Raw genomic sequence first — 27,197 nt, forward strand, 5'->3', positions numbered from 1 at the left:
CAGATAATTTTCAACTTTAGAAAATAATTATTCTATTCTTCTCTGTTATTTGTTTTTTCAATGACTCCAATGATTTGTCACCCAGCTGCTCTTTTGATATTACTGATTCTAATTTTTCTGTTTATTGTTTCAGTCATCTACACTGTGATTCTTTCAAGCCTCTTCTTCCCACGAGCATCCTGTTTAGTCTTCCCTTTGTTACCTGTGCCTTATCAAGAAGTGTAGGTTATCAGCTACAAGCACCTTGTGTGTATTAACAAGGATAATAAAAGCTACAAATTATATCTTAAGTCTTGTTTTTATTATTCTACATTTTTACATTGTGTTTTGTATCATTTTCCTTGATATATAACTTTTCTAAATGTTCCTCTTGATTTTTCACTTAGTCTCAGTGGTTGTACTATCCTGTGTTGTCTCGTATTGTGTACAGTTGATTTCTATCTCATCCCACTGTGATAAGAGATATTTGCATTACTTCATGACTTTGAAAGTTACTGAGGTTGCTTTTGTGTGTGTCATCCTAGGCATGAACCAAGGTATTTGTACTGTGCATTAGAGAACACATGCTCTGTTCTTGTTGGAAAGTTGGTTTAGCAGCTAAGAGAACTGGCTGTCCCTCCAGAGGACAACAGTTCAGTTCCCAACTGTATAGAAGGTGAGGTCTCTTGTCAGTCACGTCTACATCCCACCAACTTGGGATTTTTGGAGATTTTTTTCCAAGCCCATATAAGAAATCTCCTTCTCCTTCTAGAAATAATATAAATATTCCTTACTGAACACTCCCCAAACACTTCTTCTCACCCACTCCAAGAAAGGGTCGGCAGTCTGGTAACCATGGAAACCAGAAAAAAAAATCCATACCCTCTCTGCTTTGATCTGAAAATAGGAAAACATTACTTTCATCACCTCAGCATTTTGGCCTCCACTGCATAAAATCAAAGGAGGTCTTTCCTCCAAGCATGGGACAGGGGACCCCACAGTGACAAGTAACAAACAATCAAACATCCTTAGCTCTCTGTACTTTTAAATTTTCAGCTGTAGTGACTCTGAGTCTGCACTGAACATGCAAATTACCTGCAGCTTTGATAGTTTGCAGTAGCTGGATGGGGTACAAAGGGCTCAACAAGGTAGGAAACTACATAGCAGGATCAGTTCTTCTTCCCAATACTGCTAAGTTCTGTCTAGGTATATGCTCTCTAAAAGTGTTATCTGTTTCATTATGAGGAGCCTCCCTTCTCAACAAATACTATATGTATGGATATGCACTGCATTTTTAACATGTATAGCTCTAAATTCAATAGGAAATACCAATGCTAACTAAAGGACTTATTGCACCAAAGGCAGGAACACAGAGAGATAAAAACGAAACTCAAACATTTTACCCACACAGTCAAGTCTTCAACCATAGCATGGGATGTTCTAACACCATCCTTCACAACCCTAAAATGGACTCTCAGAATACCTACCTTGCTTTAGAGCACTTCCTTCCAGGACATGCCTGCCAAGTGACAATTTCCACCTATGACGATTAACAAGAAAATGTCCCCCATGGCAGTGGCACTATTAGGAGTTAAAGCCCTGTTGGACTAAGTGTTGCCTAATTGGAGGAAGTTTATCACTGTAGAGTGGACTTTGAAATCTTCTAAGCTAAAGCTATACCAATTGTCCCAGTTGACTTCCTGTTGCCTGTTGATCAAGATGTAGGACTCTCAGCGACTCCCTCAGCACCAGGCTGCATGTCACCATGTTTTCTGCCATGATGATAATAGACTACTGAAATCATAAGAGACCCAAATTAAATATTTTCCTTTATAAAGTTGTTGTGGTCATGGTATCTCCTCAAGCAACAGAAACCCTAAGACACCACTTGAGCACTGTCAGCCTTTGAATTAAAGATAAACTGAGGGCTGAGGTTTCACTCACTTGAGGTATTGGCCTGGCAGGTTTGTCCATTAAGCCTCCCACATAGACTGTGTTGGGAAGCAGGGGACGAGCAAATTCAAAGGCAAAGTCAGAGTTGACGAACCACAGCTCTGCTTTCAGCAGAAGGTCAGACAAAACTGGACGAGAGCCTTCTGCAAAATGTTCCTGTATGGTGGCATCATATTGAGAAAGTATTTGTCTTTGCTTCAGGGAGAAATCAAAGAACATCAGGAAGTTCTTCACTCGGCCCCAGAAGTCCATTTGGTCAGTTAGTCTTGAACCATACACTGGAACATAAGACAAGGGGCTAGGGAGTCCAAAGTCCAGAAAGCTAAATTGCACTGGAAGAAAGGCCACAAATGGTTTTTCAAGTTTCTCAGCAATCAAGAAAAAACAAGATTCTGCTGCATCCAAAAATACTAGGTCAAAGTTCTTATTCCTTAAGTAGTCCATGATGTCCTTTCTGCTTAATATGAGACTGCATACATCTGCAAAGTATTTATATAACTTTATAAGAGTGTGATGACTGAACCTGCAAGAAACAATAGAAAATATTTTAGGGAGATATTCCATACAGTTTGGAAAAATGTTAAACTCAATTGCTGTAGGAATTCCTGTAAGTTACCTGCCCATTATGTATAGCCCACCAACGCCTTCTCTTCCAGCTGTGGGATCAGTTGCTGTTTCCCGTTAAAGCACAGGACTATGATCTGTGAGTCCACACTGAATAGATGACCTTTCATTATATTCAATTCTTAGAGTGGGATTTCTTTTTAGCATCTGTAATCACTCAATGAAAGTGTTCCACAACTAGGCAAATATAAGGCTATACTCTAAAAGCTACTGATCATTTTTCTATTTTATGTGATACCTAAACTTAACTGTGCGTGTGTGTTTGCAATGTGTTGTGTGTGTGTGTGTGTGTGTGTGTGTGCATTTTCCTTTTTTGGTGATGAAATTAGAAAAGAGGCCATGAAAGCACTTAAAAATAAAAGGCTTCAGAAGAGATTAGGAGTCATGGAAGAGTGTGTTGAAGGAAGGGGGCAAATTAGAACAAAGTATAGTGACACATATTCTTTAAAATCCATAACAAGACCTATTTTATATGCTCATTTAAAATTCTAATGGAAAACAATGTATATTTGGAAGATTATTATCAGAATACATGACTCTTACTGACTCCAACTTCCACTGAAGGTTTTGCTAAACATGAGTAATCCTCTTTCACATCAATGCTTACCAGATAAGCAAACTGGTAAGATGCACAAGCGTGTGATGTCATCCTATGTAGTGGTCCTTTCTTTGTGTTTTAAAATTGAAGCTTGCCTGAATATCAGAGTGAAGAACTAAGCCACTAGAGGTCAGGCAGTGGTGGTAAACACCTTTAATCCTGGTATTTGGGAGTTACACATCTTTAATCTCAGCACTAGGAAGATGGAGACAGGAGTGATATGACTGGGAAGAGAGGAATATAAGGCAGGAGGACACAGACTGGAAGCAGTCTGAGGTTTGGTAGAGGTGGATGGAGTCAGGAGATGCAGTCTGACAACAGGATCGCCCCTTCGGTCTGAGCATTGATAGTGGTAAAAGAATCCTTGTGTCTGGCTGCACTATTTTCTGAACCTTCAGGATTCTCCCCCTAATAGCTGACTCAGGGATTTATTTATTAAGACCAATTAGAATTCGTGCTCCAAATCATACATCAAAAGATCCACAAGATGAGAGCCCAGTGGCACACTCCTATCTTTGCTCATTCTCGACTCAACTTCAAGTCACAACAACGGAGGTTTGCCTTTAAGGGTTCCTCTGTCAGAGAGATGTTGTTCAATGTGGCGGTATAGAGGTGGTGGTGCCTTTAAGGGAACACCTTCGTATGAGATTATTAGAGGCCCTTTTCCTTTAGATGTTTGAAATGATCTGCAGTGGACTTTAGTTACTCCTGTTCGGGATGTAAACCGGTTCTTTCCCTTCTCTTGACTCTTGCAATCACACATACTTTGGCAATTATGACACCATCTATCATGGTGTCTTCAATCAAGCTGACTACCATTGATACCATGAGCTTGTACTTTCACAATTGGGACTTAAATATGCTTCTTTTCATTATACATTGACCCGAATTCAGTTATTCTGTTATAATAATAGAAAGTAGATCCAGACAATGCATAATGCTCTACAATATATATATATATTGTGTGTGTATAAATATAAACTATTTTCTACAATATATATAATAATACACTGTTTGGGTAATCAAGAGCCTGAGACTAGATAACCCAAGGACCTAGGGGAAAAAAAACAAATACTACTGCCCTATAAAGTAAAGCAAAACAAAATTTATCAATAAAATGATTCTAAAGATATTTTGTTAAGCTAGTAGATCCCTAACTTACCCATTCACCACCAGTGGAGAACCAGGAAGAACAGACAGAAAAAAATAAAAGAGTCAAAGGAATGAACAACACCAAGAATACAAGGCACTATGAATCAACATGAGCAAAGCTCATATGAACTTGCAACACACACTGAGGCAGCACACACCACACACACACACACACACACACACACACACACACACACACGTATATATGCTTCCAGTTTAGTGTTTTGATGGGATTTCTGAGTGTACAAAAGTGTGGGTCTCTGATTCTTGTGCCTTCTCTTGGGCTCTTTTCCTTTTATTCTTATCCAACTATAATGTGATATTTTTGTTTTATGTTATTATATTTTTATATTTTGTCATTTTTATCCCTTAGAAGACTATTTCTTTTCTAATGAATGATATAAAGGGGGTAGATCTGGGGGGGGGCACGGGCAGAGAGGGGGAAGATATTAGGAGGAGTAAAAGGAAGGCAAACAGTAATCAGGATATATTATGAAAGAAAAATTTGTTTTCAGTAAAAGGAAGGAAAAGGAAAGCTTTTAATCAAGTTTCACAGGAAAGGACCAAGGCATGACAGATGACATATGCACACGCAATGGAGTGTCCTCCATTAGGGATTGTATGTAGGAAGGTGACAATGTTCATGGAAGAGGTGGCTCCTCTGTCCCTGACTAGAGAGGTTTCAGTGGCTGCACTGTCTTCATTGAGAGGACATGAGCAGATGACAAGTAAGATGCAGAAAAGAAGGTCTAAAAGGCACGTCTTCCACTTTCTAGAGAATATCCCATCATTGATCCAGCTGTCAGTCATCTACCATGCACCACTCAAACACAATCCATCCCTATACCAATTAATTCACACACTCATCTTTTCTCTTAAACTCACTCAAAGCATCGTGCAACTATCATCTACCCATGTGTAAGACTGGATTAGTAATACTTTGGTTCCAAGAAATGAAACAAATTACCTGTCAATAAATAATTCTTCCACAAGTAGTGAAAATCTATTATCAAATTCCTTTTCTTGATCTTTAGGTAGACTCCAGGTTATAATCTCATATGACATATTCTCCTTTTTTAAATCTAAAAAAACACCAATTGAGTAATATTTAAACATATCACAATATACCACACATTATTACAGTGATTAAAGAATTGACTCAGTTTCACATCTTTGTGGAAACTGTGTTTTGATCTTCAGTGGTTTGTTCTTCTTTTATTCATTCAGTTCTGTAATCAAATAATACTTATTAAGATTTTGCAGTACTTTGAGAACTTCTATTTTTTTGTTTTTTAGTGTTTGTTTTTCTAGACAAGGTATCTCTGCTGCCTGCATCCTGTCCTGTAACTCACTCTGTAGAGCAGGCTAAACTTAAACTCACAGAACTCACCTGTGTCTGCCCCATGATTGCTGGAATTAAAGGTGTGCACCACCAGCACCAAGGTCTAGAACTTTTATCCAGTCTGCAGTTATGAAAGTTTCCAGCAACAGATTTTATTTAAAGACACAGCTACTATTTTTCACATTACTCTTGGCAAAGCATAAAAAAATAGTCTGAAATGGTTCACTGACTTTGTCATTATAGTGAGTCGGGCTTTGTAGTAAACTACAGGTCAGTTTGATTATAGAGTCCCTGCATTCCATAGGAAAATTAATATGAAACATGCACTGTGTCCATTTGCCTGTTTGCTTTTCGTTGCTGTTCCTTTCATGTTTGTCCCTTGTTTTTTTTTGTTTGTTTGTTTGTTTTGCTTTGCTTTTTTTGTGGCAGGGCCATATGTAATGACCTAATTGGTTTCAACCCAAAATCTTATTCTTTAGGCTTTCTAGCACTTGGATTTTAAATATATGCCAGAACAAAGATGCAGCACGAATTCTAATTGGTCTTAATAATAATAACCCAAAGTGAGATATTAGGAGCTGAAAGCTGAAGGATCAGAAAAGCAGAGCGGCCGTCACTGGAGCTCTTACCACTATCAACGCTCAGACTAAAGGGTGATCCTGTCCCTACGAATCCTCTGACTGCATCTCAGTCTGCATCTGCCTCTAGGAATCCTCACTCTGCCTGAACTCCTCTCTCCTCCAGCCTTATATTCCTCTCTCTGCTCAACCATATCAGTCCTGTATCCACCTCCCTAGTGCTGAGATCATCTTCGTGTGAACTCTGTTTTTCTTTTAGACAGATTCAATCTCATGTAGTCCAAGGAGGACTTGAACTCACAAAGATCCATCTGCCTCTGTCTCCCAAGTGCTGGATTAAATGTGCGTGCAACCATTGCCTGACCTCAATGTCTAACTGGTAGCTTATCTCTGCACTCTGATTTTCAAGCAAACGTTATTGTTATAGCATAATAAAAATATCACCAAAAAAATATCACCACACAAAGAAATTCAAAAGTTCTACCTCAAGTCAAAATGCTAAATCAAAAAAGAAAAGCAGAAGGTAGGAAGGATGGAAGGAAGAAAGAAATGAAGGAAGGAAGGAAGGAAGGAAGGAAGGAAGGAAGGAAGGAAGGAAGGAAGGAAGGAAGGAAGGAAGGAAGGAAGAATCTACCATGCTTTCACTGGACATCTAAGCACTTATGTGTAATGAATAATCTGATTCCACTTTTCACATTTGACTCCTGAAATTTCGAGTTATATCTCTCATTTTACCAGAAAAAAAAAGCTCAATCCATCCTCTCATTTTCTTGATAAGAAATTCAAGTCAAGAGACGTAGGCCAAAAACAGAATCCTCACATGAACCTAACTGGAGAGTTTCAATAATTGTTATTTTTTTTTAACATTTTTTTATTGATAAAAGAAGAATAAAGAAAAAAAAACAAATTTCCACCTCCTCCCAGTCTCCCCTTTCCCTCCCCCTCCTCCCACTCTTCTCCATCTCCTCCCACTCTTCTCCCCTCCTCCCACCCCTCTCCCCTTCCCCCCACTCCTCTCCCCCTCTCTCTCCAGTCCAAAGAGCAGTCAGGGTTCCCTGCCCTGTGGTAAGTCCTAGGTCCTCCCCCCTCCGTCCATATCTAGGAAGGTGAACATTTTTTGATGAGGGACTACAGGATCTGAACTTCCTTTTCATTGTTCCTACATCATGTGACACAGTACAAACCTACTCTCTTACATAGCTTTTCTGATCCTGTTTTTCTGTACTCACATGATATTCCTTGGATCACTGCTTTCATCACTACATTTGTGTATAAAAGTACACAAAAACTGAAGTACAGAATTTTTTAAAACATTAGACTATAGTCCACCTCATTCTTTTAGGTCTCAAAAGCACAGGTCTTACAGACTGATCTGAGTGTAAGGAAGCTTGTTATAGAATGGCAAAGAACTATAAACTTAAAACATTAAACCCTCCATGAGGACACTAAGAGAGACATACAGAGATCTAATCTACATGTGAAGTAGAAAAAGACAAAATCTCCTGGGAAAATTGGGAGCATGAGAACCTTGGGAGAAGGTTGAAGTGGAGTGAAATACTAGAGAGGAAAGAATAGAAAAATGTAGAGCTCAATAAAAAATTAAACCTTCCTACCTAGTACTATCAAATACTTTCAATTTATGTGATTCCTAGAAACCTTTACTTCTTCAAGATGTCTGTCATGCGGTTTATCAGGCTGATTAATCACAGAAGGAAAGTGATCTAGAGAAAAAATTAATGTTTAAATGTTTCAGTAAGATGTTTCAGTTTAAGGTTGGTAAATAAATGCCAGTAAGCACTTACGATATATTAACAGAGCAGCCCTTTCCCAGAATTTTCTCAGGATAGAGCAGTTTAAGAATGTACTGTAGATTATATCTGATAAAGCACAGAATCAAGACAGAGGACCATATCCCGATCAGGGCACACTGAGGACAGCACTAAGTTATCCTTTCAGCTCACTGTGTTCTATAGCTCTGTGCTGATATCCATCAAGAATAACCATGTCCTATTAAATGTTTATCACACGAGGCAGGAAATCATATCCAACCAAAATCCAGAGAACAAAATGCAATTGAGGTAAAGCCCCCTTGCCTCTCTCAAAGTTCCCCAAGGCATTTTTCACTATGCTTTATTCTTTTGGCCATATTTCAACACTAAATGTAAATCCATCTATTTCTTTATATCTATCTATCATCTATCTATCTATCTATCTATCTATCTATCTATCTATCTATCTATCCATCCATCCACTTTTCTGTCTATTTGTCTTTCTGTCTGTCAATACATCTGTTAGGCTGTTTCTCTCTCATCTGTCTATTTATCTATCAACTATATATCTATCAGTCATCTATCTGTCTGCCTGTCTATCTATCTGTCTATCTATCATCTAGAGAAAGGTTCTCATGTATTCCAAGCAGGTTTCAAAACTGCTTTATGGTAAATAATCATATTGATTTCTGTTCCTCCTTTCTCTACTTTCTGAGTTCTGGGATAATAAGTGTGTGCCACATATTTTTTTGTATGTGTGGTCCTTGTGATCAAATATAGGACTTTGTATACACTCGGCAAGTACTGTAACAACTGAACAACATATCAATACATGTCTAGCCCACATTTTACTAGGCAATTGTCTCAAGTTAGATGGTGTTTCTGTTTTTGTGGGACCAATTCGATAACATCAGGGATCCTCAGTGATTTGCTACAAAGAATCAGACCAGGATATGCTTATATACGTGTTCTGACTGACCAGACACTCTTTAAACTGTGTAGTAGGCCATTTCTTCTTTGTTGTGCTGGTTAGTTAAAAAAGCAGGCAGGGCAGATAGGATAAGGTCCCTAACTCAGATTTATATTTAATTAGTACCAAATATACAACTTTTATCAAAAGTTAGTATTTACTACTTAAAGTGATTTAATGTTAAGTTTGATTTTAAAAGTACCTGGGATGGCCTGGCAGTTTGGCGCACGCCTTTAATCCTAGCACTTGGGAGGCAGACGCAGGCAGATCTCTGTGAGTTCGAGGCCAGCCTGGTCTACAAGAGCTAGTTCCAGGACAGGAACCAAAAGCTACGGAGTAAACCTGTCTCGAAAAATAAAAAAAAAAAAGTACCTGGGATGGATATCTTTTCATAAAGCAGACTGGTCACATTATGGCCATGGTCTTGAAGAAGTAATGACACACGGTTCATCAATCTATAATGGCTTACACCTAGAAATAAAACATAAATTCATTTTTGTAGAGAATGATGAAAAGATTTCTGATTAACATAAATGACTGCCATGAAGAAATCCAAAAGTAAGTGTAAAGACACAGAAAGCCTCACAATCCATAGAGAAACCAGCTCTTCCATGCATTCAGTTACAGTGTAGGAAATATCCAGAATGAGAACCCAGAGCTCTGGCCAATAGTAATCTCCCACCAAGATATGAAGATCATGTCTGAAGAGACGGCCAGCAAGTAAGACATTTGCTGCTGTCACAAAGGACTTGGGTTCAGTTCACAGCACACACATGATGGCTCACAACCATCTGAAACTCCCTTTTCAGGAAATCCAACACCCTCTTCTGGCCTCCACAAACATTTGATGCACATGTTACACTTACATGCTGTATGTGCAGCCAAAAGACTCATAAGCATTTTACAAATCTGAAGATTTGCATGCTTGATGTAATGAGCTACTCTGTGGAGGCCCAAAAATGTGAACCTTTTCCAAACTGTCTGAAGTTCAGAGAGTTTTAGATTTTTCCAAGTTGTTAACAAGTATGGCTACACACCCTAACCTAGGGTGTGGTTGCTTTGTGTTTTGGATGTTCAGGTGTCTCAGACAGGTAGATCCACTCCACCCTGTCCAAAGGTCAGGGCATTCAAATATACTCTGCCCCTACTTTAGAATTAAGAGATTTGACCTAGGGAGTGGCTGCCTTAAGGATATATGGTCTAGGGTGGGTTCACTGCCTAAACAACAGAATGTGTTTCTCAAGAATTAATGACTTAATGTCTCAAGTATTGAAGCAAGTAACTGTTCAAGTTGTCCTCTGTATCATGTTAAAGCAGCCTTTGTATTCTTACCCTTTTAGTATTGGCTATAAATGTGCATGGAAACTAAATACCAGTGAATTCAGCATTCAGTGTCTACTAAGTTGCCCTCTCATTACTATACAATGTCTTTGTGATTCTTATCTCTGCTCCTCCTACTTAACATTTTCTAATCCTCAAGCTTCTACCCTGAGAGGGAAAAGCCTGCCATGGCTAGGATCCTGGCAGAAGTTATGCCAAAATGTTGTCCCCAACACGACTCTGCTTGGACATTAGACACTCTTCATCCTATGTTGCATTTATATTTTCCACGGTGTCTTCCCACTACTACAGTCACTGAGTTTAAAAAAATTATGACAGTGAAGGAAAATATATAACCATATAAGGCTGATAATGTTTAAGTGACAGAAATTTTCATGGGAAAGAAGAGTATGGAGCTCTCACTTAACTTTCTCTTCTTAGACCAGAGTTGACATCCTTGGAAATAAAATCATTAAGGATCACCGTGAGGCCTCAACATATGGGATGGACGTGAAGAGCACCAGACACATGAGAAGCTGGAGCAAAATAAATTCTTCAATAATCCAGGGATCCTCAGGAAATGTATAGATACCGTTACAACACTAGCTTCTTAGAACATTAGTTTTGAGTCTAAAGTAGAAGCAGAAAAACATGAACTAAGAAAAGAAATGGAAATTGTATAACAAAGGCTGGGAAGGCAGAATGACTGGGAGAGCTAAAAGCACCATGATTAAATTAGGGCAGAGCAGGAAACGTCAGGGAAATGGAATGTATCTGTTGAGTGGGTCAATCTTCTCCTTCATATTTGTGTTGTCTGAAATAACATAGCATGGATAAAAGCCCACAACACCTCTGACTTCCTGCTCCTGTTCTCATGGATGAAGAACAAGGGTATCCAGTAAGACAGCCATTCTAATGAATATTCATTAAAAAGTGTTCTTCATGGGGAAAGCCTGAGGATTTCAAAATGGACAAACTAAATCAGTGAGACCAGGAACAAGTGTTGTATCAAGACTTGGGATCTTTACATTCATTACAAAAAAGAACCAGGACTAAAGGGGATAGATGAAGCAACATCTTCGGGGATCATTTCAGAATACAAGGCAAGATAATTAACCTCCAGAGGAACATAGAGTTTGCTGTGAGATTATGTCTTGTATGAATGTCAGTAGCTAAGCTCATAAAATCTCAGCAGCAGTAAGAACACCTAAATATGTGCTGAACAAGGACAACAGCGAACACATGGTAAAGTCAATGTGGTAAAGCCCAGGAGCCTTCAACCCTGCAGACACACACACACACAATGTACACATACACACATACAAACAGAGAGAGAGGAAAAAAGCAAAACACAAACAAAAACAGCTACAATAAAAATAGAGGCAACTAAGACATACTGAGAGTGGGGAGAAATAGGCTTCCCTGGGAAGACCACACTAATTGGTTATCCAATATAAAATGGTCATCTCTAAAATCATACCTACAAGTAACACTATAGAGACTGAGCAGGTTATATTTCATAGTACGTGTATATACACACAAACATGTATGCATGTTACAACAATTAATGAAAAATGAGGCCATGTGTTTGAAAGAAGTCATGGAGGTGTATATGGGAGGGTTGGGAGAAAGGAAAGAGAAGGAGAGCATAGTGTTATTAATAAATTAATTATCTCAGAAAATAAAAGAAATATTTTGAAAAGCAGGTAGAAAATGGGATCAGAATTTTTAAAAATAGTGGGCATGTTCCACTATGAAGATGATCATTAGAAAATGTGTGTGAATTACTTATGTGACATTAGAAAAGTGAGATATAGGCTTGAAAGAGGCTGCCCAGGCCTTGGACCCTTGTTTTCCTCTTTGGAGAATCGGGCAGAAGGTTCAAGCCCATGTCTACACTCTGTGTTTCGCTATAGCACTGAGGTCCTCAGGCTCCAACCTTGACAGTGATTTAAGGGTGGGACACAATTGTTTGAGAAAGGTTGAATACAATCATCCTTTCATATGAGCACACTTTCAAACTTGTGCATTCTATTATCCTAAGGAAATACAAAGTAAATTACATTTGAACCATAAGATACAAAATTATAATACACATCCATCTCCAAATGTTGAGAAAGTAGGTAAAACACAATAGGACCAACTAGAATTTTCCTGGGGATGCCAGTCATCGCTTCAGTTTTACCTTGGAAAAAGTATTCCTAATACTTATCTCTTAGAAATTTAGGGGAAATCTCTGAATGTCTTACCCATGACATTGAGAAAGGACTTGGACTCTAGGGCTTAATAGTGTTCATCTAAATCTCTGTCCCCTGTCCTGTGTGATGATTTCTTCCACCACAGTTAAAAGAAAACTTCTGCTTTCCATAAAACTATCTTCTTCCAGATGGTAATGGCGTAGGCCTTTAATCCCAGCACTTGGGAGGCAGAGGCAGTCTGATCTCTGTCAGTTCAATGCCAGTATGCTCTACAGAATGAATTCCAGGACAGGCAGGGCTACACAAAGAAACTCTATCTAAGAAAATGAACAAATAAACAAAACCCACAAAGGATGTGCCAGAGGTTGGAAAGATTGCTCTTGGTTAAAAATGCTGGCTATTCTCCTAGATTCCTCAGGTTCAATACCAAGGACCCCATGGAAGCTCATAGCCACCTATAATAAAGTTTTAGTAGATATGAAGCCTCCTTACAACCCCCACAGGGCCTGGGCACATGGGTGTCAAACAGACATACATGTGAATAAATATTCATACAATAAGAATAAATGATTTTTTTTAAATTATCGTCTTACTGAGATAGTTAGGAGTAGTGAACAGGACAAGATACAACAAACTTTCCATTCATTGTTAAATCCATAATGTCAACAGCTCTGCCATAAAACACTAGATTATGGACCAAGGTTGAAATGCTTACAGCATTCTCTTATGATTAGGACAGCTAACAGAGGTAGAGTTTCAGATAGATACACAAATGTATACACAAGGGGCTTAATGATAAAGTACCTTAATTTATATAAACTCCTTAGCAATTCTACAGAGTAAGCAAAGACATAACCAGTTTATAACAGCAGAAGCATACTCGCTTCAGAATGAAAAACTCTTCCTTACAAGTACTACAAAGTAATCTAAGTAAGCCATCCAGGTTCACTTGCTTTTCATTTACTTTTAAGAGTCATTAATTTTAGAGGTCATGGAACACAATAACACGTGAGTTGTTTCCTGACAACTTGGCATTGGGGAATAGCTGTTACAACTGTATTGTGGTCACAGATTGCAAATTAGTGGTCTATGTTCCTTTGTGGAGGTTGAAGTTTACTTTTGCTAAAGTCTTGACTCTTTACTGGCACCCATAGATGTCTAATTGAGATTTAAAATAGGAAAGCACATTCGTCAACTCTGCCTTCCTATTATGTCTGTGCCATTTCTTGCCCTAGTCTCTGGGTCACGCATATTCAACTATGAATGCAAACAAGTTGATCATTTGAAAAATATGTTTTCACAAAACCTATATGTGGGTTTAAAGTGGCCTGTTGTTTTTTAGTACTAATATATTCTCTTATCCAACCCTTACTTTTATTGGTGATCATGTATCCCTGAGTGCTACAAATTATCATGAGCCTCGTTACAAACAATAGAGCTAGGATATTTGGGATGTTAAGAGTAACATATAATTTCCTTGAATAATATGGTGGATTGCTGGTATGCTGATGGAGGAAGGTCATTGGCTAATAAAGGAACTGCCTTGGCCCATTTCATTGGTTAGAAGATAGGTGGGAGGAGTAAACAGAACAAAACGCTGGGAGGAAGAGGAAGTGAGCTCAGACTCGACAGCTCTCCTCTCTGGAGCAGACACCTCAGCAGAGACGCCATGCTCCCGGCTCCCGGGAAGACACATGCGATGAAGCTCTGACCCAGGATGGACTTAGGCTAGAATCTTCCCGGTAAGACCGGTGCTTACAGATTATTAGAGATGAGTTGATCGGGATATCAGAATTAGCCAGTAAGGGCTAGAGCAAAGGGCCAAGCAGTCTTTAAAAGAATACAGTGCCCGTGTAATTATTTCGGGGCATAAGCTAGCCAAGCAGGCGGCTGGGGTGTTGGGAACGCATCCCCGCCGCCCCTATTACTACAAATGACCCCCAGACGTGTGGCTAACTGAGTCCACAGAAAGCCTGAGAAAGCTTGGAAAAGAATAGAGTAAAGCATGTTTCTTATGGCAATTTCTTGGGTCTGCTCTGCTTGCTAGAGGCAAGCAAGCGCTCTCATCTAAGAGAAGCTTCCTGACTCAGCTTCAGCTGCAAAACCCTGCAGCTCTTAAGAGGTCCTGCCACGAAACACTTAAACAGTGTTGACAAAAAGCTGAACACATGCTTTTCGGTTTTCAGCCGTAGCAGGAAAAAAGCTGCGCCATTTAAAAATGCCGGCTTTCCCTTAGCAATCAGGGAAATGCAAATCAAAACAACTTTGAGATATCATCTTACACCTGTCAGAATGGCTAAAGTCAAAAACACCAAGGATAGCCTTTGCTGGAGAGGCTGTGGAGGAAGGGGTACCCTTATCCATTGCTGGTGGGAATGCAATCTTGTGCAACCACTGTGGAAGTCAGTGTTTCGGTTTCTCAGGAAATTCGGGATCAACCTACCCCTGGACCCAGCAATACCACTCTTGGGAATTTACCCAAGAGATGCTCTATCACATGTCAAAAGCATTTGTTCAACTATGTTCATAGCAGTATTATTTGTAATAGCCAGAACCTGGAAACAACCTAGATGCCCTTCAATGGAAGAATGGATGAAGAAAGTATGGAATATATACACACTAGAGTACTACGCTGCGGTAAAAAACAATGACTTCTCGAATTTTGCATGCAAATGGATGGAAATAGAAAACACTATCCTGAGTGAGGTATCCCAGACCCAAAAAGATGAACATGGGATGTACTCACTCATAATTGGTTTCTAGCCATAAATAGGGGTCACGGAGTCTACAATAGATGAATCTAAAGAAGCTAAGTAAGAAGGTGAACCCAAGGAAAAACATATAGTTATCCTCTTGGATAAGGGAAGTAGACAAAATTTCCGGGGAGAAAAGTGGGATGTTGGGGGTGGGGTGGGATGGGGGTAAGGGGAGATGGGGAGAGAAAAGGTAGAAGGGAAGGAGGGGGGACTTGGGGAAACAGGAGGATCGGGATAAAGGAAGGTTGGATAGGGGAGCACGGAACCACAATTCTTAGTTAAGGGACCCACTTTAGGGTGGGCAGGAGACTTGACCCTAGAGGGGCTCCCAGGTGCCCAAGCTGAGGTCCCCAGTTAGTTCCTTGGGCAACTGAGGATAGAGAACCTGAAATGACCCTACCCTAGAGCAATATTGACGAATATCTTGCATATCATCCTAGAACTTTCATCTGGCGATGGATGGAGATAGAGACAGAGACCCACATTGGAGCACTGGACTGAGCTCCCAAGGTCCCAATGAGGAGCAGAAGGAGGGAGAACATGAGCAAAGATGTCGGGACCACGAGGGGTGCACCCACCCACTGAGACAGTGGAGCTGATCTACTGGGAGCTCACCAAGGCCAGCTGGACTGTTACCAAAAAAGCATGGGATAAAACTGGACTCTCAGAACATGGCGAACAATGAGGGCTGATGAGACGCCAAGGACAATGGCAAGGGGTTTTGATCCTACTTAATGTGCTGGCTTGGTGGGAGCCTAGCCAGTCTGGATGTTCACCTTCCTAGATATGGACGGAGGGGGGAGGACCTAGGACTTACCACAGGGCAGGGAACCCTGACTGCTCTTTGGACTGAAGAGGGAGGGGAAGAGGAGTGGGGGGAAGGAGAGAGGGGTGGGAGGAGGGGGAGAAGAGTGGGAGGAGGGGGAGAAGAGTGGGAGGAGGGGGAGGGAAATGGGAGGCTGGGAGGAGGTGGAAATTTGTTTTTTTTTTCTTTTCTTTATTCTCCTTTTATCAATAAAAAAAAATTTAAAAAAAAATGCCGGCTTTCTGGGCCATCCTGCCAGGGCAAACTCTGACTATTTGAGGCAGGAGGGCCGGCTACCGAGAGAGGACTTGAGTGTTCTCTGTTGTAGCTCGCTGGCTGGCAGGGACCTTGAAATGCCAGTTATGGCTATAAACATGGCTACAGCCAGTACCTCAGCCATGAGGCTGGAAAGCTAAGGATCCAGCCGTCAAAGCCACGGCTTTAGTCCTACTGATATTGCTTGGTACATTAAAGACTCATGTGGTCAGAAAAACAGAGATACAGTAAAGAGAATGTCAAAGACAAAGAAAAATTTTAAATGATTTACAATGTTAAAATATATGCAGACTAAAAGTTAAAAATCTTAAAGTAAATCTCTGTGACTTCAAGGTGTGGTAGCACACGCCTTTAATCCCAGTGCCTAAAAGGCAGAGACGAACAGATCTCTGTGAGTTCAAGGTGTAGTAGCTTTAGCCTTTAATCCCAATGCCTGGGAGGCAGAGACAGGCGGATCTCTGAGAGTGCAAAGACAGCCTGGTCTACAGATATACGCTCAAAAAGCAAAAAGTTAACCTAGGAATGTCACAGCTTAGATTCTTAAGCGCCTAGTGATTTAAAGGCACAAATCAAAAGTGCTCCTGGATAGTAAAAAATTGCAGATTCACAATAGGACAGATTCAGACCACTAAATGAGTCACACTGTTGGATGAATGTACGTAGGCTTGGGAGAGAGAAGAAAAAGAATATAGAGAATAAAGTTAATGGTTTAAAAAAAAAGGCAAAGTCTTTAAAGAGACAGAATACAGATAGTTAAGAGATTAAAAGAAATAAAGAAAAATAAGCCACGTAAAAATGGAAAATTCACAGAGAGTCTGGATTATGTACATTGTGTTTTCTTTAAAATTTTTGACTGTAAAGGAGCTAAGTACAGACAGACATTTCATTATATGGACTGTCAAATGGAACAAGAACGGATATGATAAGGGTATTACGATTTCAAAATTTGGGTCTAAGGATATGATGCTTTGGAGAGGGTCTTCTTTTGTTTTCACAGAGGACCAGACCCTGTGGATTGCATTTATCCCGATTTGGTATGATGGACCACACCGTCCTGAAAGGTTGTTGTGAACATCTTTAGAAAATTGCTTCGCTCAACTGCCAACTGAGATGAAACTAGCACACAAGTTATATGATGAAAGACCTAATTAACGACGTCCCCATTCAGCAGGAAGCAGTTTGGAGAGAAAAAACTGTGCCCATGTTCCCAAAATATTGTTTATAAATGTTCTTTTACATTTAAAGGGGGATATGATATAGATATGAATAATTTGCATTAGTATAGATTTTGCTTTATTGATAGAGATTTAAGGTCAATTTTGTTATATCTATAAGTGTTTCTGATTTTGATTAAGGTATTGTGATTGTGTAGTTCATTTAAATATGTACTGTATAATTAAGAAATATAGGTTGTTAATGGATAATCATCGATAATAGTAAAGCTTGTAGTCATGTTAGTTAGATTTTCTAGATATATAGAGATATATTTTAGATAGACATTCTTCATGTCTTTCAAAGATTACAGAATAGGACATTTAATGTTTTAATAACTGAGGACTTTTCATGACAATGAGACACTCTGCTCCTGGCAGCACCAATCTACTTCAAGAAGAAGATGGGCATCGAAGAGGATCCTTATGGAGTTTGATAGCCATTTGGGCAAGAAACTGCTCTTGCCTGGACTATTGCATAACTGGAGACAGAGAACCCACAGAGAGAGGACTACTGAACTTGCCTAAGGTGAGATGATCTTTCGGGGTTCCTGATTCATGAAAGAGTCTGCGAGACATTCTGTAGGACACAACAGATAGTGACTGAACTGACTTTGAATTTTCCTGCTTTATGGAAATGTCTGCTGGATACTATGGGCCTGAAGGCTGAAGATGGATGCCCCAACGGTACAGAGGAACTTTGGGTGACTGTCCAGGCAGCAAGATGTCTCTGTCATTTCTAGAGTTTTAAAAGTTGCTTTTTTCTTGTTTGCTTATGTAGTATTGTATCTTTCTGGAGTCTTTGATGGAGTTAAGAATAGTTAGTTATAGTTATAGTTTTCCTTAGTTATGATAAAGATTATCGTAACTTTTACTTGATAACTGTTTTGTTATATGTAATTTTGCTATGTTAAAGTTTAAGCCTTTTTTTTTTGTTTAAACCGAAAAAGGGAAAATGATGGAGGAAGGTCATTGGCTAATAAAGGAACTGCCTTGGCCCATTTCATTGGTTAGAAGATAGGTGGGAGGAGTAAACAGAACAAAACGCTGGGAGGAAGAGGAAGTGAGCTCAGACTCGACAGCTCTCCTCTCTGGAGCAGACACCTCAGCAGAGACGCCATGCTCCCGGCTCCCGGGAAGACACATGCGATGAAGCTCTGACCCAGGATGGACTTAGGCTAGAATCTTCCCGGTAAGACCGGTGCTCACAGATTATTAGAGATGGGTTGATCGGGATATCAGAATTAGCCTGTAAGGACTAGAGCAAAGGGCCAAGCAGTCTTTAAAAGAATACAGTGTCCGTGTAATTATTTCGGGGCATAAGCTAGCCGAGCAGGCAGCTGAGGTGTTGGGAACGCATCCCCGCAGCCCCTATTACTACAGTATGCAAACTTCAGTGAGTGGGTGTTTATACAGATGGAGGAGAACTTCTTTTGAAATCAAATATGTTTATATATGATAGACTTCCTCATAAAAAAATCTGGAAATGCTCACTGATCCATTTTTTGGAGGAATAGAATGATAAATTTGACTAATATGCCTCCTGTCTACTCATAACTTAAAGTCCCAGTAGAGAAGCCTTTCTTGTCTTCTTTACAATACACCACTCAGTCTAATTATGTTGTTTGTACATCAGATGCTATTTCAATGTAATATTTACCCCCACCATTTGGTACAGTCCCTACTAAGCACCACATTGCACATTCCATATGACTCCCCTCAGATCTGATCTCAGCCTAGCTATAAAATCTCTTGCATAGATGATCCACTACATGCTGTTTTTATTAGACATGTCCTCCCCTCCCAAGTATCCTGGTCCTACAAGATTCTGCATTCCCAGCAGGCACTCACCCATTGCACCTATAGTCAGTATTTTTGCAGCCTCCAAGAAAAGAACCTTGGTGAGAAATAAGCTCACTAGAAGCCAACTCCGATGCTTAGCCATCTGTAGAACTCACAGAACACAGGTATAGTATCCAGACCTTGAGAATGTGCACCAGTAAGGAACCCTGGGAGCCTCTGTCACAAAGCAATAGCGTTGACCCTGAAATGAGATTTAAAAGAAAAAAAAAGAGGAGATCTTTTATAGGTCTTCCAAATGCCCCCTTGCTCTTTACCTTGTCTCTGCAGCTCACTTTCTAGGACACTCTGTTTCACCCTCCTTAATCAGAGTTGATAGATGAATAGAAGATGAGTTAATATTTAATTTGTACTTTAACCCCAATCTCCTCTTTACTGCTCCAACACAGCTCTTTAAACTGTGATTGAAGAAATCCTGTCAATGACAGCATTTACCATGAACATTTTACAGGCCCATTCACTAACTTATAGGACTCTGCCTCCTCTGTCATTTCTCTACTTGGATCCTATTGCCATACCTGTTACCCATTAAGCCAGGTTCCAGTTCTAAAATCTCCAATAATGGCAATCATAAGGAAAACACCTAAGATTTTTCTTCAAGGCCTCTCACTTGTCACAAATTCATGAAAATGTGCTCATGGCCTAAGTTCAGGACTTTACCTGAAGACAAAACAATTAAGATTGAACCCACAGTTCTGAATGAACATCATAAAGCAGAATGGATGCGTTACACCATCCTCCCATGTACAAGCACAAGACAGCTTCCAGTTCTGCCACTTGCAAATCCACCCAAGAGGAAGGAGCGCATTGTCCCACGTGGTCATCCTCACATCCTAGTTGAAAATTTAACAGCTTTAGTGAAGTTTCCCAGTGCATCTTCAAGCAGAGGGAATCTGCTTCAGGACTTTCAAAGCATGCAGAGGAATACTGCCTGGAGTTCTGCTTTGCAGCATTGTGTCTTATGTCTGAGTCATTATCTACATCTGAATGTAAGCATTGCATTCTCATATACTCATGCTGGTTTCACAGTCACACAGATGAAAAGACAAAAGAGGAGAAAAAATGTGAGAAAAGGAGGATGCATTGTTCTTCACAGCAAATCTTCAGTCTACCTTCAGTACCTTCAGTACTTTCATTAATTTCATTAATGCATTAATGTGATGGTTAATTTCAATATCAACTTCACTATAATAAGGGATACTCAGATACTTGGGAAGGTTTTATTGCTGACCATATGTGAGATTGCATCCGGATGGAAGTAGCCTTTGTAGCAGTGAAAAGTGTAAGGAAAATCACCCTTACCCAAAATATCTTAGCACTGTCACATCTGCTCAGGTCTAGAAGTACAAAAATTACGACAAAGATGCAGATTCTCTCTTTTGCCTCTTTTGGAGCTGAGACTCCCATCTTCTCCTGGCTTCAAACATCAGACGTCAGGACCAGGGAGATGATTAGGTGAATGAAGCAGTTGTCAACCTAAGTACTGATACCCAATACTCACAAAAAACCCCAGGCACCTGTAATCCCAGCACTAGGAAGGTAAAGATAGGTGAACCTGGGGCCTTTCTGGCCTGCCAGTCTAGATTAATCAGGAGGCTCCAGGTTCAGAAAAAAAAAATCACAAAAAGTAGGGTAAGATGTATTAAGGAGAATACGTAATGACACCTAGTGTTAACCTCTAGCTTCCGCATACATGTTTACATAAATACATGTGTATTTATGGTCACACTGATATATATACACACAAATTCATACATACCATGCTCATAGACCTCTCTTCTTTCTCTTTCTCTTACACACACACACACACACACACAGAGAGACACAGAATACACACACACAGAGAACCACAAAGACATGAATATGGGAGAGATACTTGTAAGAGGAAGGGAAGTAGATAAGGGAAGAGAGAACATGGAGGAGTAAGTGTGACCAGAACACACTAAAAAGCATTCCTGTAAGCAGAGACTGTTCCTTCCTTCCCAGCCACCCAGACCCAAATAATCACACAGAAACTATATTAATTATAACACTGCCTGCCTGGCCAAACAGTTTAGGCATATTCCTAGTTAGCTCTTACATCTTAAATGAACCCGTTTCTATTATTCTGTGTATCACCACGAGGCTGTGGCTTGCCAGGTAAGGTTCTGGTGTCTCCCTCCTTCAGCAGCTCCATGGCATCTGTCTGACTCCTCCTACTCTTTCTACCTCAGTTCAGATTTTCTGCCTGGCTTTATTCTGCCAAACCACTGGTCGAAAACAGCTATATCCATTAACTAATAAAAGCAACATATATTCAGGAGGATTTTCCACATTACATTCCAGTGACCAATGTAGAGAAAATAACTTTATGAAAGGTGTGTGTGTGTGTGTGTGTGTGTGTATGCAAATGTGTGTATAAAACATTTACAACAGGTTATTTTTTTAATCAGACAAAACAGTAAGCAACCTTAACTCTATGAATAAAAAAAACTAAACAACTGTGACAATGTGCACAATAGAATATGATTAAGAAATATAATGAATTACTCATAAAGATTATGAATAAATCTCTACATAATTTTTACGCTTAAAACAATACAATAAAAGAAAACAAACAAACAGGTATAGGTCACTAACAGGATATTTTTCTACTCAAAAAGCCACAACCAAAACCCACTGCTTTCTCCTACCTCAGCAGTCCCAATCTGGGTTTCCGGAGTCGAGCCCCCTTCTTTGCTCCCGGGTTGCCTGCACCCTGCTTCTACCCCCAGGACTTGAATTCCTAGCGCGTGGCCAGCAGGTTAAAACTGGCAGAAGCATCCCTGCCACTACTCAGCTCCCTTTGGGGTGGTGTGTGCCCTCGCGAGGGGGCGGGGAGTGAGTTGGGGGCGCAGGTAACTCAGTGTTGCTACCCAGCACCAAAGGAGACAGCCCAAGTTAGCTGCCATTGCGTCCCGTGTCTGATCCCTTTCCACCTCCCTGCTTTCTCTCTAGCTTTTCATTTTGACACAAACCACCTGCAACCCCAGTAACCCACACTCACGCTGCACCTGTTTTCAAGGGCTCATTTGAAGGTATATTTTAAAATACGCCCAGCTCAGTTGTAAAATCTGGGGTGCATGGTCAAGCACCTTGGCATATATTTAGCTTCTCCTAAGAGGGACATCAAGGTTTGGCTTTAAGCATGGGCACAGCCCGGGATGGAATTTCCTCAAGCCCGAGGGCTCTGTTTGCTGCCTAGCATTTCCCCAAGCTATAGGCGCCTGCAGTCAACTGCTCAGCTTGCACAGGCGGCTGCGAACGTGCAACACCCCTGGCCTCTTGCAGCCACGTCCAGCCTGGGTACTCACTTCCGCTGGGGAGAAAAGTCTGTCATACCAGGCGGTGCGCACTTCCTGCAATGGATGTGAGCTTTATTGCTGCAGGTGAAGCTGTTTCCTAAACCCTGGGTAAAATCCGGAAGGCAGGAGAGTAAGACAGAACAGGAAGGCTGGGAAAGCCCAGCCCAGAAGACCTGGCATCTGGGGATTTTAGCCTCTGCTCCTGCAGTCGCCAGCCGCTTGTCTCTGAGAAGAAGCTCAACTCGGTGCACTTGTTCACTCTTTCTTCACTAGAGGAGGAGTCAGTGTTGCAACATGCATGTTCCTTGCTGGAGGCAAAACAGATTTTCTCCAGCATGCAAAAGGCCCAGTGCCTGCCAATTCTACAAGGCGACGGAGGTAGTTGGGGGAGTCGGAATGCAGAGAAGTGGACAAGAAATTTTCTGATTTCCCCCGGATCCGTTATGCATGATCAAGGGTCTGTCTTCCACCAAGACTTGACAAAATGCCCTTTAAGTTGAGTGACCTCAGAGATGATAGTTCTCTCAGGAGCCAAGATGAGGCTTGGTGTCAAATGTCTTTCCTTATTTCCCAGCAAGCAACACTGAGAAGAGACTTGTCAATACTTGAGGGGGCCCCGGGGATTTGAAAAGATTTGAATCATAACCCTCCTCGAGAAAGAGGAGGAGTCAGAGAAAAGTGGTCAACAGAGAATAAGCAGCTACCCCAGAAGGCTTTGCTTTCTTTTTTAGCACAGCAAAACTTCCAGGGCTCTGCTTTGTGCTCAGCCGCATCACAGAAACACCCGAAGCCTCTCAGGAACCCATGATTAGTGTAGACTGTATCTCCTCAAAGAGGCTGCACGATCTGAATGTTATTTCATTCTGGTTCTGGTATTAACCAAATCATTACATGGTTAATATATATATTAACTGGCTATAGCTTTGTTGAAGAATTTGGATACGTTTTGCTGCTAAACTGAACTTATAGCTGACCTAGCCATCAATACAATCAGAGATCCCAGAAGGACAAATAAAGTACACCTGATTACAGACCAAGTAGTTTCCACATCTATTAAAAATGACAGTGACCAGAGTCCATACACAGTTAGCCATACCCAGGTCTCTATACATGGAAGGCAGAAGTATCCAGAACAGCAGTCTTAGCCAGGCCCATAAGGTGAATTTTTCTTTTCCCTGTGGAAGAGGGACATGAAAAAGGCTGACCTTATTTTGTCTAGGAAAAGGTGGTACAATCAGTTTGCCAATGTCCTGCTGTTGGTCCACAGTGTGGACTGGGTCCTGGCAGCAGGGGTTGCAGTGGGGCATCTTGCCCAGTGGGCAGCTTCCTCATAAAACAGATGGAGACATCATGGTATACCATAACATTCTTTGGAGACCATGGGTCACTGCTAGGATCTTGGAGTCTCTTTCTTATATAAGCTTTTTAATCATTATTTTAAATGCCATATTCTGCAGATCTCTGAAATATGAGGGCTGCCTAGATATATCTGATTAGACAAACCTTGTTTCTAGTTACTTGCTTCAAGTTTGACTTTGAAAACATATACAAAGAACTGAGTGAGGCTTATATCTGTAATTAATTATATCAGTACTTTAAGGATGACTGACTAACTTGTATTTTTAACAGTCTATAATAAGTTAGCAGTTTTCCTAAGACTAGAACTTCACACTCTGTAATGATTTTGAATTGAAGCTAATAAAAAACTGAATTAGTCATTCCAAGGCTAAAAACAGAACAAGTTTGCATCCAACTGTTAATGCTGTCTCCATTGACGGCAAGGAAAAGGTTACGGGGTAAAATGGGAACAGGAGGGAACCTTAGAAAACAACATTATTTCTATTGAAGTTACTGTTAGGATCAATACAAAATTTTATGACTCTCATTATCCAACAACTTAAACCCAAGAAACTTAGCAAAGACAAAGGAGCTAAACACACATTTTAAAGCTTGAATAGACCTTGAACTAGGAAATACATTTTTAAACCATTAGTTAATATTTTAATGCTTTGACTTTTTAACATAGTTTCCCATGTTATGGTGATCCCCCATTACAAAAATTTTCTCGTTGTTATTTTACAATTGCAGTTTTGCCTATGCTGTGAATCTCAATTCAAACATCTGACATACAGGTGATCCTAGACTATTCCTGTACAGCCCTCAAATGATAGAGACCCACACATAGGCTTGGGTGCTGTTCCAAGCACTCTATCAAACTGCCTAGGTCATTGTCTTCTGCATCACAAGAAATGAACATTTCGTTTTCTGGTTATTTTTTGGTGCTTATGGCTGTAACACGACTTTTTAGCCTTTTATTTTAAGTTCAAATATTAACAATAAGCATTCCATAAGCGCAGATGTCCCCCAGCCTTATAAATTTAAGTATTATAAAAACTTAATTTTTTAAAAAATTAAAATCTTTTAAATGCCTTCCTGCAATATCAGAAATAAAGTTCTTCTTTGGCTCCATCTTCAATAGCATATACATAGCCTGTCTTTTTCATCTCAGCTTACTCTCTTTCGCTATAGCTGGTACCTCTGCTGACTGTCACCTGGTACTGGCATTTCTAAAACTGTTAAAGTCCTATAATTGTAATAGGCAGTCTCTTAAATTTTGGGGGGATTTCCACAAATTAATGAGGCCTCTGCTCCTGTATCTACTAGAGCATTTGTTTGAGTAAACGAACCATTTTTCAAATATATATAAATATAGGAACATGAGGCCTAAAATCAGTTCTAGTTACTTCTCCAATTTGTGGACTGCTAGGAGCTTGGCCTTCATCCTATTTTAATTTAGCCAGACCATCTAGGCGATATAAAGGAGTCCGTGGCTCTGAAGGAGCTGTCACGAACAGATTCTAGTAGAAATCCTTATCCTTAACAGTCACCTTCTTTGCCTCCGTTGTCTCTTCTCCATACATTCCTTAGTAGAAATGCCATTCACTTTTTCCCAAGCTACACCTGCCTTAATTAATGCATCAAACTTTTCTTTCCAGGAAGCCTATTAGTATTAAATTTAGAGTCCTGATTTCGAGGTCTAGATTCTGACTTATTTTGGTCAACATTATCATCCCATTCTCCCGTATCTTTTAATTCTGCCACCTTTTCAAGTACCCTCTCAGTGGTTTCTGCCAAAAGCGAAGTCATCATTAAATGCTTCTAATCAGAGGAAGCAGTTGTAATGAGACATTCCTGCCTGACTCCATAGTTCAACACCTCCTTTTCTAACTTTCCAGTCTCTATTTTTACCTTGTCAAGCTGGTTACATACTTTCCTACAAGCAGACAATAGTATCCACCCTCTTTGACCCAGCCCCTGCAACTCATTCCCTTTTTAACAGGCACAGTCTTTAACACCTCAACCACCTGGGGAGGCCAAGCTTTTCCGAAGTTAACCACACCAGTTTTCACTCAACTGTATGCCCATTCTCTCGGGAGAGAAGAAAACTTGGAATCTTTCCCATCCAGAAATAACACAAGTCACACTAACAATTTCAGTTTTCTTTTTAAAGAGAGGCATTGTTTGGTTCTCTCACGGATCCTGCCGACTACACCAGTTTGTAATGGCAAATAATTTTGGCCACTTTGCTGTGCACAGACTTTTACTTTCATTTTGATCCGTGAGAAAGAACTTCCAGGAGCCACAAAATTAGCTAATAAGGAGAGATTTATTCTACAAGAAAGCTTAATTGAAATAAAGAAATAGAGCGGGAAGCCCCCAAGAGAGGGGACTTCACCCAGGAATTTACCTCTAGGTGTTCTTCATACCGCACCGGAACACAACATGGGAATAGGCATCACCAGCAATCACCACGGGCACAGTTTTTCCATTCGTCTGACCGCATGTCTCTTCCGGGTTGAAACAGCAGCAGCTAGAGGCGTTCTGAGGCAAACTTTTAAGCCTCATGAGCAAAGGTGGCTCATTGCCCAGTCATTGGCAATCATCCAAATATATTTTCCAGGATGCCAGGCCTCCTCAGCCTCAGTCCTCAGGGAAAGCTGAGTGCACTCTCTGCCCATTCCGCAGCCGCACAAGGCAGGATAATCAGACATGATGCCCTCCCTCTGGCTGGAGGGGCGTCTACCAAGATTTTGCTGTCTCATCCTCCCTACTTCCCCTTCCTGTCCTGGGAATTTGAGACTATTCTTCATTCTCCAGCCAGGCTTTTCTCTGTCCTACAAGCCTCAAGGTACAGGCCCTGAGATAATTTTGGCCTAACACATGTCCACTCCCAGACAGTGGCCAAATGTCACGGATGTGAAGCACATCAACAGGGCTCTATCTTAATTACAACAAAAATACTCCCTGTTCTCAATCCTGAGAGCTGACCAGGCTCTCAAAACAGAGAAGAGGGGTCATCTACAGTTCATGCCTTAGACTGTGCAGAGAGAGCCTTAACCCCAACCTCTCCATTTTAAAATTACTTTCCTAACAATCCTTGATTCAACTGTTTATTTACAGAAGGATTTCAGATGGGTTGAAA

General features: G+C 40.5%; 2 protein-coding genes across 4 annotated transcripts in view; both read right to left on the reverse strand.

The window, feature by feature from the left end:
- The window catches only part of LOC142851823 (UDP-glucuronosyltransferase 3A1-like), a 38,778-nt gene extending 11,980 nt beyond the window's left edge, over nucleotides 1-26,798 (reverse strand). For 2 of the 3 annotated variants that reach the window (XR_012910872.1, XM_075975904.1), the window contains exons 1-5: nucleotides 26,463-26,798; nucleotides 19,383-19,575; nucleotides 9,338-9,436; nucleotides 5,274-5,388; nucleotides 1,924-2,455 (exon numbers count right to left, since the gene is read on the reverse strand). Coding sequence is in view for 1 of the 3 variants with exons in the window: in XM_075975904.1 (XP_075832019.1) it covers nucleotides 1,924-2,455; nucleotides 5,274-5,388; nucleotides 9,338-9,436; nucleotides 19,383-19,476 (840 nt within the window). In the remaining 2 variants the exon portion in view is untranslated. The remainder of the gene's footprint in view (nucleotides 1-1,923; nucleotides 2,456-5,273; nucleotides 5,389-9,337; nucleotides 9,437-19,382; nucleotides 19,576-26,462) is intronic. The other variant, XR_012910873.1, reaches the window with a different exon arrangement.
- Nucleotides 1-27,197, reverse strand: part of LOC142851824 (UDP-glucuronosyltransferase 3A2-like) — a 94,387-nt gene that overhangs the window by 10,581 nt on the left and 56,609 nt on the right. The window lies entirely within an intron of this gene.

This window comes from Microtus pennsylvanicus, chromosome 6 (genome assembly GCF_037038515.1).
Source record: "Microtus pennsylvanicus isolate mMicPen1 chromosome 6, mMicPen1.hap1, whole genome shotgun sequence".
In the NCBI taxonomy this organism is placed as follows: Eukaryota; Metazoa; Chordata; class Mammalia; order Rodentia; family Cricetidae; genus Microtus; species Microtus pennsylvanicus.